Below are 14,412 nucleotides of genomic sequence, written 5' to 3'. Positions count from 1 at the left end.
GAGTCTAATGTTGTAACTGATTCTTTCAAATTCAAGTCAGGGAATCTATAAACTCTCATAAATGTTGGCACAGTCTTAATTGGGCCATTTGACAGCAACAGCCTTCTCTATGGTAGAATGAGGCACACAGCAGTGTGGTGGGTTAACCCTGGCTGGACGCCAGGTGCCCACCAAAGCTGTTCTATCACTCCCTCTGCCTCAGCTGGACAGGGGAGAGAAAATATAACAAAAGGCTCATGGGTCAAGACAAGGACAGGGAAAGATCACTCAATTACTGTCACAGGCAAAACAGATTCAGCTTGGGGAAAATTAACTTAATTTATTGCCAATCAACCAGAGTAGGGTAATGAGAAATAAAACCAAATCTCAAAACACCTTCCCTCCACCCCTCCCTTCTTCCTGGGCACAGCTTTGCTCCCAGATTCTCTACCTACCCCCTCCAGCGGCGCAGGATCAGTTCATCACATGCTGTCTCTGCTGCTTAATCCTCCTCAGGGGCAGGACTCATCACACTCTTCCCTTGCGCCACTGTGGGGTCCCTCCCACGGGATACAGTCCTCCACAAACTTCTCCAATGTGGGTCCTTCCCGCGGGCTGCAGTTCTTCACAAAATGCTCCAGCGTGGGTCCCTTCCCCAGGCTGCAGTCCTTCAGGCACAGACTGCTCCAGCGTGGGTCCCCCGCAGGGTCACAAGTCCTGCCAGAAAACCTGCTCCAGCATGGGCTCCTCTCTCCATGGGGCCACAGGTCCTGCCAGGAGCCTGCTCCAGCACGGGCTTCCCACGGGGTCACAGCCTCCTTTGGGCATCTCCTTGCTCCAGCGTGGGGTCCTCCCTGGGCTGCAGGTGGAGATCTGCTCCACCATGGACCTCCCTGGGCTGCAGGGGGACAGCCTGCCTCACCAGGGTCTTCCCCACGGGCTGCAGGGGAATCTCTGCTCCGGTGCCTGGAGCACCTCCTCCCCCTCCTTCTTCACTGACCTGGGGGTCTGCAGGGCTGTTTCTCTTATGTGCTCTCACTCCTCTCTCCAGCTGTTGTTTCTGTGTCCACTGCAACTTTTTTTCCCTTCTTAAATCTGTTATCCCAGCGGCGCTGCCACTATTGCTGATGGGCTTGGCCTTGGCCGGCGGTGGGTCCGTCTTGGAGCCAACTGGCATTGGCTCTGTTGGACATAGGGGAAGCTTCTAGCAGCTTCTCACAGAAGTCACCCCTGTAACCCCCCCACTACCAAAACCTTGCCACACAAACCCTATACAAGCTGTTTCATGGTTTTGAGTTTTTTAATATCAGACCCAGTTGTTGAGAGATGACAGGAAATAAATCAATCTGACTCTTAAATATTTCTTCTGTGAACTATATTTGTGTGAGGAAAAAGATTCCCAAGTGAAGACTAGGAGTTAATATATTACCATTACCCCTGATTGAAAAAGAAAAGGGTGTTAATGTCTTTCACTGCCTGGTAGGAGCTTTAGATCATTTTCCCCAATAACTTGAGCTAACATTTGAATTTCTCAAACAGCTGAGCATTGGGAAAAGGAACCATAAAGCAAACAAACAGAACTTTCCAACTTGAAATTCTAGAAAACCTTCGAAACAAATGAGTTTCTTCATTCTTTCTGCAAGTGGACTTAGATCGGATTTTATTTCTAGGCCACAGGCTGTAGAGAGTTGTTCAAGTTTCTTTTATCTTATAAACCTACATTCTTCGTGCAGAACTGGAAACTACTGTTTTGAAAGGAGCCTGCTGTGCTGCTCTGCATAATTGCCTGAAAGCAGACACTTCAGCTTGAAACCTGTTGCTTTTTGTGGTCTTTGTGTTGTTTATAATAATGAACGAATGAACATTGGCTATTAAACATCTTTCAAAGAGAGAATGCACTTTTGGCAAAAGGGAGAACACAAAGGTTAACATTTAATCATAGGAGCGCTTTAAATGATTACATTGCTATACCTGTCAGTAAACATCAGTGCGTCAGTTGCCTGACATGGAGTAGTATCAAGTTTAGTTAATTCTTACAGATTGAAAAGCATCATTTGATTAAATGAGTGAGTATTTCTCAAAGTTAATCTGCTTGCAGAGGTAGTCAAATTAGGTTTGATATCACAAAAACAACTTTTCCAAATCATAATCATGGTAGGAAATCTAACACACAATATGTATGTATGTGTATATATACATATGTACGTATACACATGTTCACATGCACTCACTAAAAACTGGGTAAAACTGCTGAAGTTATTCTTAATTTCGTAGGAGGTTCAGAGTGTGATTGGTAAAGAAAGCCAGACTCTAAAAGATATAATGGAGAAACTCCGGATCAAGTATTCTGAAATGTATGCAATAGTCCCTACAGAGATTGAAACACAGTTGGAGGACTGCAAGAAAGTATTGCAAGACCTAGAAGACAAGGTAACTGATGATGTAATTTTCATATTTACTTTTTTGTAATTTATAAATAAGTATAGCAATATTTGATGAATGTTGTAACTATAAATTTCAGCTTGAAACATTGATTATTTTCATTTGCATTTTCCTTGGTGAAAATGTATGCCTGAGGAAACATTCCTCATGTTAACTGTCTCCTAGGATAGCCTTAGAGTAAGCAGTGTGAATATAATATTTTTTCTTTTCCATTAAAAGAAGACATGGCAAAACCACCAGCAATAAATCTTGGATGTGATATGGATTGTGTCTTTTATCCAGTCTGATTCTTAAACTGAACTAATAGTCAAAGTTGATTGGGAAGTTTGTATAGCTTAACTGAGAAGATAGTTTCAAAACTGAGTTAAAAGACAACTTTGAAACTGGATTTTTTTTTTATCTAATTTGCACACATAGCAGGGTATCATGGTGTGGTTCTTTATACTACTTCTCAGGACACGGTTACATTCCTTTAAAAGCAGGCAGGGAATTAAAAAAACTAAATAACATTGCCTTGGCTTTTTGCAATGTTTTCTATCTATAGCGGGTATAAAGTGCTAACTGAAAGCAAAATTAAAGGAAAATGGAGTAATACTGTAAGTTTGGGGTCAGATTTTAGTCTGGTATAATAATTATCACTCTTATTTATTCATTTGTGTTACTTTTAAAAAGAAAAAATCTTTCAGTTCTCATTTCAGAAATAATACTCTTTAATGCTAATTTTAAAAGCTAAATCTCAGTTAATTTGATAAAACTTGAAAGTTTGATAAAACTTGAGATTTTGATAAAATTATTTTGAAATCCAGTTGCTTGTTAGTGTCTATCAGATTATTCATTCATTTTATATTGGATTAAATACTTAGAGACATATTCATTACAGCTTATTAGTTTTAATTCGGTTAACTTTGTAGTTTCTGTTTCAAAATGGAACCAGTCTTTTTAGAACCAACAACTGGGTAGGAGGGAGGAGGAGAGAAGTAAAACAGTATTTATGCTGTGGGGTTTTTTTGTTGTTTACTATTTCAGTTACTGAGGTAAAAGATTATCCCAATGCACACATTATATGTTGGATCTACTTATGAAATGGATTCCACACATTTAGGTAGTGGAAAAAAATATAAACTATCTTGGAATTTTTTAAAATGCATTTAGGAAACAAAATAAACCCTAGTGGAAGTGGACATCAGTTCAGTCACATACTAGGAGATACCAGTATGTGTAAAATTGAATTAACTTGTCATATTTTAATGGGATTCTGCTTCCTAATAAATCTGCTAACCTAAAAATGACAATAAATTGAACTTCTAATGCCATGCATTTTATGTGAAAAATATAATAAATTTATCCCAGTAAGAAGTCTTGAAATTAAAATCCTGCCCTACCAATGACCAGAGCATTGACAGATGCACCGTTTTTTCTGAGGGAAGTTATGAAGTCAATGCTTAGTTTGCTTTCTCATTTCCAGCTGTGTTGCATCATTTATAGATGTTTCTCTTCTATTTTGGAAACTAGCAGTCCAAACATCAGTAATTTTTCATGTTTGGTATACTCCAGGATAGTAGTAATGGTCAAGTGTTCAATGACTACAGTCTGAGTTCCTTTTTCCAAGGAGTCTTCGGCACTAAGTACAAACTGGGCTTCATAGTTTTTCAGTATAAGCATGAGTATTTGAGTGGAGCACTGTAGTTCTTTTCGCTATATATTTATTTTGATTAATGCAATTTTATCAATAGAATACCTTACTGTTGGTATTATTATATTGGTCTGACAGTACATGTTGGAATCTATAAATAATAAATACTGTTAAGAAAATTAGGAAATAAAAATGGATAAATAATTTATTAACTGAATAATGATCTTAATTCCTCTTCCCACAAAAAGGATGAAGCATTTCAGTGTAAAAAGCTTTAAGCCAGAATAACTACTAAACTAGAAATCTTTTGTATCAATGCAGCATAAAGCTGTGCAGTGTGCATATGCCCCTTAAATCTTCGGGCTGCAGCACACAGAGAATTTACCATGATTTAACAATTTCCTCATGCTTGGCTGATGCTAACAGCTAGCAGGGTTTAGTAAGAAAAGACACCACTTTGGGCTAAGAGCAAGGACTTTCTCAATCCCTGCACTTCATCTAGTCCATAGTAATCTGGTACCTTACTGTGTTGTTTAGTTCTGTGCTCAGGCAATTACTCAACTTCATCTTATTTGAGAGTTTTTCTTTTTACACAGAAAATCAGGCCCTCCAGTGTGCCTATTTTTCATTTCTGTGAAGTTCTGCAGAGTAAAATTAAGTTCCACATATTTCATGGGGCTTAGAGCCTTTTATTTTAGTAATAAATATCTACATTTAAATTTAGAAATTCACTGTATATTGATGCACTTCCATATTCCCTTATTTCTTACATGGATATAATAGCTGTCAGCTGAGACATAAAGGTGTCTTCTACGTTTCTTACAGCATGACTCTAAATCCACAATACAGCACGATTGGCCTGTTACAGATTAGAACAGGGGCAGCTGAAGTAAAGCACCCAGGGAGTTGCAGTGTCTTATTTTTTTGTTTCTTCAGGGATTGCCTTTCTTGACCAGTCATCTTTGAGAGGAAATTATTGAACAACACGTAAATGTTAAACCTGCTCACATTAATGCTTCTCCCTGCAAATGTAATTCCATACCTGTGTTTTTAAGTGACTTGTCAAGAGAAACGTAAAAAGAATTTGAATATTTTTGGTGAGGTGGTGCACAGAAACAAACAGATCTTTGTAATCTCCCCTATCATTTTCTCTTTACTCTGACAGGTTAGCTTTGAAATCTTGCAGAACTCTCCTCAGTATGTGCTGAAAAGAAAAGCAGAAACTATTAATAATGGCCTTCAAGCTATTGAAAAGATGTTACAACAGAAGAGTGATAACATTGCAAAAGCCAAAGAAGTTCAGAAGGTAATCTTGCCAATAAAATTTTGCAGGTATTAAAAGATTTTTGGTTGTTTCTACAGAGCCTGGTTTAGCAGGAGTATAAAGTGGCCCTCCATTCATTTTATGTCTGTAAAAGGAGAAGTACAAGCAAGCATTTAGCTGGTGAATATTTTACCAGTTCTTTCTCCCAGGAAAATATGTGTTTTTTTCAACTGTGAATTACACTAGTAGATGCAAAAGTGTTCTGTTCTCGTCATATCAGTCCCGAAATCTTTACAATTCCACATGCCCCACATGAAGAACAAATAACTCTGCTGTTATCTTTGAGCCTGACATTATATTTCATTTCCCCTCTCTCCACATGCAGCAAATCTGGGATATGCTGGATCTTTGGCATTACAAACTCAATGAACTGGATGCAGAAGTGCATGATATAGTAGAGCAAGATTCCTGCCATGCACAGGAGTTGATGGATATCTTAGTGACCCCCCTTCAGCAGTACCAACAGGTCTCACAACTTGCTGAGCGCAGAACTGCCATTTTAAACAAGGTAGATGCAAATGTAAAAGTTTTTAAAAAAGCACATCGTATAAAACATAAAATAAAGGCTTTTTATAAAACCTCATCAAAGGCTCTCGAATAAAGAGTGAAAAGCCTGCTGTAGGTGTGTTGGCTTATTGTAGCTAAGAGTTTCTGGAGTGGCAAACGTCACCTCCAGCTGCTACCCCAAAATACCGGTTCTGCACCATGGTTGACAGGGGTTAGCATGGGGAATTCATGCCCCTGGATGGGTGATGAGATGGTTCTCTGTAACTCTGCTAATGGGCTATCTATTAAAGTAACATTGCCATATAAATCACAACAATGCCCGCATGAAATGTAAGCATGTAAGCACCGAACCTACCTTTGATTAGAGGAGATAGGCTGAAATCTTGAAACTGTTTAAGAAAAATTATGATCTTTATTTCACCATACTAATTTAACTGACTTTGATGAAAATGCATCCCATTTTCTTTTAATCTTGTCCATAGATGTGTTTATCCTATACAGTGAATAGAAAAGCGTTTGTGCCTTTTTGTAAAATCTTGTCATTTCCTAGGCTGCCAACAAGATGGAAGAATATGATGAACTCTTGAAGAATGTGAAAGATTGGATAGAAAACACCAACTGCTTGTTAAGAGCAGATGCTCAAAATGACTCTGCAAAAAGCTTACGCAAACATACTGATGACCTTCAGGTAAGTGTTAATGCAGATATATGATCTTGTTAGAACTGGTTGCTCTGTACAGACACAATTTTGCATTCTTAAGTCTTCCTGACATAAATAATTTACCATTTTCAATAAATCCTTTAAGTGAAAAATAGTTCTAGTTGACACTCATGAAATATAGATAGATACCTTTTGGTGTTGGTCATATCTATCTTGTGAAAGTACTGAACTGTAGTACATCTATCTTCCAAAAATGTATGATTGTCTTTTGTTACCCTACTGTGTGGATATAATCAGTTTTTACTGCCTGAATACATACGGTTCTTTCTGTATTGTCTGTATGTGATACAAAAAAGATAAAGTGGTATACTGATGTCTGTGTGTTAGATGGAAACTTTGAAGTGAATTGTGATTTGGAAGGCAGTTCTCACTGTTTCTTCAAGGTAACTCTGATTGGTAAATTAAAGAATCAAATGTCTGTAATATTATAGGGAAGATTAGGGCCATGCAAGCGCCAAGAGGATTTCTGGCAATTTTGTATTTGAAATTCAAGTTTTCTATATGTCCCTTCCTTGGCTTAGGCCTAGAGAGAATGTTGGTGCTCTGAACATAGATTTTTGTACTAAAACTAATAAGAATTCCTTACAGGAAGTAGCTGACTGTTTTGGACTGATATGTTACAGAGCACGTAGCCACAGTGGGGAGACTGTGATTTCCAAAATCTGTGAACATTTTTGTGACAAAAGCTTATTGTCTTGTGTTTGTGGTTTGGGGTGTTTTATGTGTTCTGGGCTGGGAAACTAGTGGATTTGGAAATGCACCCAAGGCTTGCATTAGAATTGAGACATGCACTCAGTCCTTTCCTTCAGTGGACCACATGCATTTCTTGCAACCCTCACTGTTCTTCATGAAGACACTTGTTGTAATTAATCCAAAAGCTCATCCAGTTAGCTGCAGGAGATGTTGTTACATCTGCTGCCTGCAGGGTGGTATGCGGAAAACCCTTTTCAGGTGTCTGGCTGACACGTCTTATTTATGTAGTTGGGCTCAGCCTGACCATGGCACAGGAGATGGAGAAGGATCTTCTCCAGGATCTCATACTTTTCTTTTTTTGGGGGTGGGACCTCTCTCTGAGTTTTAAATCTTCCTCTTCGTGCCTTTTGTCATCCTCAGCTAGACTTATTTTATCTAATTCATTACTTTAAAATTATGGCATCAGTCCCTCAGTTTTCTGCCTGCAGGATACAGCAGTTCAGTTCCTTTAGGAGTGAAGTGTTTTAGTCTGAACTAAGCTTTTGGGAATATATGCAATGGATAATGACATGCAGGAAATTAAAACTGATTCCTTCTGGTCCTAACCTCTGTGAAACTTTCATGTTCACCTTTGGCGGATCAAACTAAGCTCTTATTTTGTCTCCAGATGGCTTTGGAAGACTCAGAGCAAAAGCAAAATCTTCTACACAGTGTTTACTTGGAGCTGGAAGAGCTAACGCCAGTCTTTCAAACAGACACTGTAATGCAACAGCTAAATGAAGTAGATGATCAAGTGGCAACTTTACAGCATGAGATAGCAGAGATTCTTCCACAGATCCAGCATGTGGCTGATGTAAGTTTGGGTGATCTATAAGTGCCTTTTATCAGAGCTTCATCATATGTTATGAAATACAGCTTACATTGCCTGCATAGAAAAAAGGTGTGCTGGTTTTAGTAGGTGTGCCAAGTGAGGAAATTAATTGTTTGGAAACAAACCATCAGAAGGTGTTTGGTATCTAATTAAGCTGTATACTTTAGGAGTGTCAATGAAATTCCTTGTTTAGGAGGAGAAAGGCAGGACTTGTTGACTGGCAAATTAAAAGGGCTTATCTTGCTGGAGGGTAGGGCTCCAATTCAGAGGCACCTGGACAGGCTGGAGAAACAGGCTGAAGTTCAACAGAGGCAAATGCAAAGTCCTGCACCCAGGAGGGAATGTGTCCAAATACCAGTAAAGGCTGGGGGCCAATCAGCTGGAAAGCAGCTTTGCCAAAATGGCCAGTGGTTCTGGTGGACAAGAAGTTGATCATGACACAGCAGCATGATCTTGCAACAAGAAGGCCAACAGCATTCTGGGCTGCCTAAGCAAGAGTGTAGCTGAGAGGTCCATGAGAGCGATCTTTCTTTTTGGCACCTGTGAGATCATATGTGGGTGCTGTGCTCAGGTTTAGGTTTCCCAGTGTAAGAAAGACATAAACATACCTGGAGTGAGTCCACCAAGGTAGCTGGGACCTGTAGCACAGGATGTAGGGGGAAAGTCTGGGAAACCTGGGTCAGTTCAGCTCGGAGAATAGACAGCTTGGGGATGGGGGTATTACTGCTGTCTGCTGCTACCTAATGGGAGACTATAGACAAGTTAGAACCAGACTCTTCTTGGGGTGTGCAGAGAGAAGATGAGCAGTAACAGACCCAAATTATAACAAAGGAAGTTTCATCTACATATTAGGAAGGATTGTTTTTGCAGTGAGATTGGTCAAACACTAGATCAGGGGCCCAAAGTGCGGATAAAATCCTGATTCCAGGAGATACCCAAATCTCAACAGGATCAGGCCCTAAAGGACCTGCTCTGACAGGTACCAGAGACCTCCCAAGGTCCCTTCCAACCCAATATATTCTGTGACTGTCTCCATGGGAGTTCACGAGCAGCTGTACTGTATGTGGATCCATTTTCCATCTGACCTAAGACTCTTCACATAGGAAGCTGCAACAGTGTAATTAGACCAGTTTCCTATGCTGATAACTGTCACCACTGGAAAAGTGTCTTCTCACTACTGGTCATTTGTAATGTGACTTTTCAAGGATATTTCAATTCTGTATTCAGGGTGATCTTAGATACCTAATTCCTCCAGAAGTTAGGATGATGCATAATTTGTAATAATGAGCCTTTTGATTGGTAGCAACCATTAACATATCCTGCATATGCTGCACTTGGTTTTCAGTATTTCTTTTTAAATTTAAGTGAAAGGCAGAAATGCAAGCTGGCTTTGGTATTTGTACTATCCACAAATATTCTCTTTGTTCCCAAAATCTAGGAATTGGATGCCATTGAATCTCATGTGAAAACGTTTGAGAAAGACATTGCCAAAATGAAGACAATCCTGTCATCAGAAGATCTGTTAGAATTTTCTCCTCAAGACCAACTTAAACATGGACAGGTCTGTGAAAACTCCTATATACGTTTTTTTCCCCTATATATTTATGGATAAGTTAGCATAAATATGCTTTCACAAGCATAAGGCTGTTTTGTGACAGCAAACTACCATGAACAAGTTTTTAGTATATGACTTTGAAATCTTAGTATCACACAAATTCTAACTCTCAAATCAAAGATAGAAAATATTATGTCAGTCATGATTTTGGCCAAATGTTTCTACAGTAGCAAGTAGTGGAATCCAAGAGGAGCACATCAGTAAGGCAAAACAGTTGGTGCAGAGGACCCGATACCTGTGTTGTATGTGTCCTGGGGGCTTACTTTGGACTGATCCTGTAAAATGGATATCCATTAGTGGCTGGGTGTCTTCAGAGGCTCTTCTGGAGAGTAACTTCTGCTTTAGTTTTATTTGAAAGGAATCCAGTTTGCATGGTCCAAGACAACTGCTCAATTAAACCTAAGGTGAGACTGTTGGGAGATCCCTTCAAGAAGCACAGTCATGGTTTGAATGAAAACATTTGAAATTAAAGCACTATTGAGAACATGCCCATAGAGAACTCAAATACATAATTTATGTGTTGTCAGACATACCAGCTATATTTGACAGTTTATGGCCTGGCTTTCAGAGACACTTGCTGCAAATCACTCTGCTTAGCATCAAACAGTAAGTAGTCTGAAAATCAGGCCCTATTTTTCCAAAAATCAAGGCAAAATTTAGCAGGTGTTTCTGGAAACACAGGCTGGAGTAACTTGCCATAAAACCATTTCATCATACAGGGACTTCACTGCAAAGATACCTTGGCCAGATGGTTTTCTTTTCTCTGCTTGAGTGAAGTAAAGCAAAGCATTATGATAGCTTTTCTCTTATACCACATACAGTCCACATTGTTAGCTGACTGAAATTCAGAAAGCATGGGTTCAGTTTCAGGGGAGGGATAAAAATGTCATCATATCTCTCATAGCTTTGTTATCCAGAGAATGATTTTGTAATGGCTACATTGTATGGAAAAAACTACAGTAGTATTTATTCTGGAAAATTATGTTCACCTACTTCCTTATTTTAAATTGAAGCTGGGTAGTACGCTAATAACAAAAAATTCCTGATACAGGCTGCTTACAAATGAGAGAATAAGCATCTCTATTGCAGTTGGGGCCTTTTAAAATGAAATCTTCTTGAAAGGGGATTTAACAAAAATAGTTGTAATTAAAAGGCCTGTAGGTGGTTTGTACTCTTTTTTTTTTTTTTCTTCTGAAGTTCCCAGCTGAATGATATCTCAGTAGGATTTCATGTTTCTTTAGAACCAAGAAGTTGTGAGTTGGTATTGCCATTCTGTCTTTCCTAAGCTGATCACTGAGTCTTCCATAAAACCTGTATTGTGGTATGAAACTGCACATTTCTGTTCATCCAAAACTGATAAAGGTGGTTGTAAACTGTGCATCCGCTCGGGGTGTTGTGATACGAAATGCTGTCTTTGACAGGAAAGCCTTCTTCAGAGGTTTCTCCTGGCTTCCATCCAGGTTCATCATCTCAGCTACATTGATAAGACTGTTTATAGGACCATCATAAAATGACTAGCTTTAAAATAGGACATTTCATGGCTGGTTTGCAGTACTAAAAAAGAAAAAACAGAGATGGCTAGAGTGACATCAAAGGATTTGCACCAGCTTTTTAACTGTCTTTGCTGCCAAAGATGTACTACTTTGAAATGACACGCTTAGTAAATAGTAACTAATCTGAATATGACCCTTTTTTTGTCACTGTGTGAACTTCATGTATGTGTATGCAGAAAAAGCAGAATTGTAAATGTGTTATCTTCGTCTTGCTTTAGACAACCTCACCACGGATTTTCACTTAATTGTTCCAAGATTAAAATATTCTTGCTTCTTAAAAAGGAAACTTACCAAAGAGAACTTTTGCACATCATGACAGTAGTATAAATTTTCAATGTTGATTTTTTTCCAACTCAGTATCACATCCATCATCTATCCTGTATCCCAATAGGTAATACTTGACCATGTTGGTCCCATGCAGAAGACCATTGTTCATATACAGTCCTACGAGGAAGCACTTCAGCTACCAGGGGTGAAAATGCAACCTTTCTCGGTCTTCCAAAGAGCAAGACAACTCTTGAGAGAATTGAAGAAATTAGAAAAAATTACTAAGGAACAAAATGACCTACTGGAGGTAATTGATTTTGGGTTTTTTTTTGCTGTCACCTAAACCACCTTTATTTTATAATAATTTTGATCACTAGACAATATTGTTTTTACAGGCATATAGTACACCTACTTCATCTTCTATGTAATGGCTTGAGGATTTTTTTGTTCCCTTTTTTTTCTGTGTAATTTGATACTACAACAAGGCACACTGGATAGTACTGAAATTCATTTCAGTTTTCCAATTCAGTCACAACTGACACCATGTGTTTTAGCATATTGTAGAAGAAATGAAGGCCCAAGTGTCTTATGACCTGGGTTTGCACAACTGATGATTGAAGGACAGTGTTATATGCAAGTGCTTACATCTGCAACATTCAAGTCGTTAAACTTACCTTGAACGTGGAAATTCTTGTTGACAGACATTAGATAGAAATTGCTGTCAACAGAAAGTCTTTTAATAGAGATGATCTTCCCAAATCAGTGAGCCAGGAAAGTGACCATTTTCTACCACTGTTGCTTGGTTAATTCATTGTTTTGAGGCAGGCCAACTCCTGCCCTCAGAAGGCCCCATGCAAGGATGTGTCTGCATAAGTGAACATGCGACAGGGGGCTTGGAGATGCTCTTGGCCAGACCAGGTTTGGAAACAGAAGTGATATAACAGCATCAGTGTGACACACGGCTGTAGGAGAAGGCAGTGCCAGCAGGGTCAATGAGCATTAACTCATGGGCGGTATGAGTTACTTAACAGCTATGCTGGCTCCACACCTGAAGTGGTATCTCTGCAGCACTTCACTGAGCAATGTGTTTGCACCAGCTCAGGAAGGTTTTAATTCAGGGATACCTGCATCACGCTCCATTGCCCAGGGTAGATATACTTGGAGGCAATCTGGAGTTCAGTTATGTATGTTCCCATGTTAGCAGATGTATGAAAATTCTCATGTGACCCATCCATTTCTTGGCAGGATGATAGCAGCACCTAGAAAAATGATACGATATCTTTGCTGATTTGGTTTTCCAAACCTGTTAAAGTAAAGCAGAGTGCTTTAAAACACATAACTTATTACTGGGCATTTCGGAGGCCAGGCACACACAAGTCAAAGGTAAAATGTTAATCTCCATCTTCGATTTTCAGTTTGTGAAATTAAGAGCACCATACCAAAAGAAAAACTCAAACATGCTACATGACTAATGCCTGCTTGGAGTTTGGAAAAAAGCAATGACCACGTGAGATCTGTATGATCCCTACAATTATTTTTTTTTTTTTGGCCATGAAATTTCTTATGTCTGAAAGATGGATGTGGTAAAACGTACCTTTTTCAGAGAGTTACTGAAAACGCTTTAAAACCATCAGGAACAGGGTGCTTTGCAATTATAAAGTGTTATCATGAGACTTCTAACCAGTTTATGTGGAGTATTAGGTCAAGGTTTAGATTATTCTCCTTTTTGAAACAGCTGTAACCATTTTTACTCACCATTTGCCTTTATCTTACAGGCATCCAACAATCTGTAGCTGAGTGAAATTTCTTTGTGAGAAAACAGATTGGAAAAATTGCAATTCTTGGCAGCTAGGATATCAAACTGTGCAAAAAAGATTTTCCAGTCCTGTTGAATGGGTTGAAAGCAGAAGTACTCAATACAAGTCTAGCACCAGCTAAGACATAACAAAGGATAAAGCCATTAAAGGATGGCATTTTGAGTGCTGCATTAGAAAGGTAGTAAGTATCCTGATAGAGAGGAAAGCAAATGGGAAGCAAGCTTCCTGTACAAATACATACATAGTTATTTTTTTCCTGAGGATTAGTTTTGAAATTTTAGTGTTCGCCCATATCTTTCTATGATGCAACAGGATTTTGCACTAGTAACTTTTGTATAATTCAGTTGCAGTGTAACACCCGAGAAAGCATAACAGAAACAAAACCTGTAATAGGTAGTGTAAATGCTTTGGGGCAGGATGTTAAGTGACTTAGATCTGTGTTGAATGTTGCCCTTTTTTTTTATACGGCCTGCCAAGTACCACACCTATCGCTACCTAAATAATGTCACCCGGAAGAAGAGCTGGAAGCTGCAGCTGCTTCTACCGGTTTTCTGTGCATGAGAGTGGCAGTATTTGCATATTTAATGATTTACTGTGCTCATTTTCAGTAAGCTCTTCTGTAACAAATACAGTGCCTGCCTGTATGTACACTATGGTCTTCTAATATTACCACAGTATGAAAAGTAAAGAGCAAATGTTAAGCATGAAATAACTCAAAAGAGAGGCAACACTTCTAGGAAGAGATTCAGTCCCACATATATGACATAATTTATGTTATACTAGGAAAAGGATAAAATAATTTTTTTTGCCCCTCAGTGGAAGGCAGGGAATAGATGAGTTATCTTCAGGCAAGTAGCTATATTCACATATTGGTCTATGACAGAAGACATTGGAGTCTATATAGAAAATATTCGTATTCTGTAGTTAATCAAGGAAATTTGAGGTAGTACGTATTTTACCTATTACTAAACAGTCCTATTCATGTGGAAA

General features: G+C 38.8%; 1 protein-coding gene across 6 annotated transcripts in view; it reads left to right on the top strand.

Moving 5' to 3' along the window:
- The window catches only part of SYNE2 (spectrin repeat containing nuclear envelope protein 2), a 190,278-nt gene that overhangs the window by 88,314 nt on the left and 87,552 nt on the right, over positions 1–14,412 (top strand). For all 6 annotated transcript variants that reach the window (XM_049828823.1, XM_049828819.1, XM_049828822.1 and 3 more), the window contains 7 exons: positions 2,254–2,409; positions 5,220–5,360; positions 5,704–5,886; positions 6,436–6,573; positions 7,967–8,152; positions 9,609–9,731; positions 11,730–11,912. In XM_049828823.1, coding sequence (XP_049684780.1) covers positions 2,254–2,409; positions 5,220–5,360; positions 5,704–5,886; positions 6,436–6,573; positions 7,967–8,152; positions 9,609–9,731; positions 11,730–11,912 — 1,110 coding nt within the window. The remainder of the gene's footprint in view (positions 1–2,253; positions 2,410–5,219; positions 5,361–5,703; positions 5,887–6,435; positions 6,574–7,966; positions 8,153–9,608; positions 9,732–11,729; positions 11,913–14,412) is intronic.

Source organism: Accipiter gentilis, chromosome 25 (genome assembly GCF_929443795.1).
Source record: "Accipiter gentilis chromosome 25, bAccGen1.1, whole genome shotgun sequence".
Classification (NCBI taxonomy): Eukaryota; Metazoa; Chordata; class Aves; order Accipitriformes; family Accipitridae; genus Astur; species Astur gentilis.
Note: the sequence above shows the minus strand (reverse complement) of the source record. Positions and strands in the feature narration are given on the sequence as shown.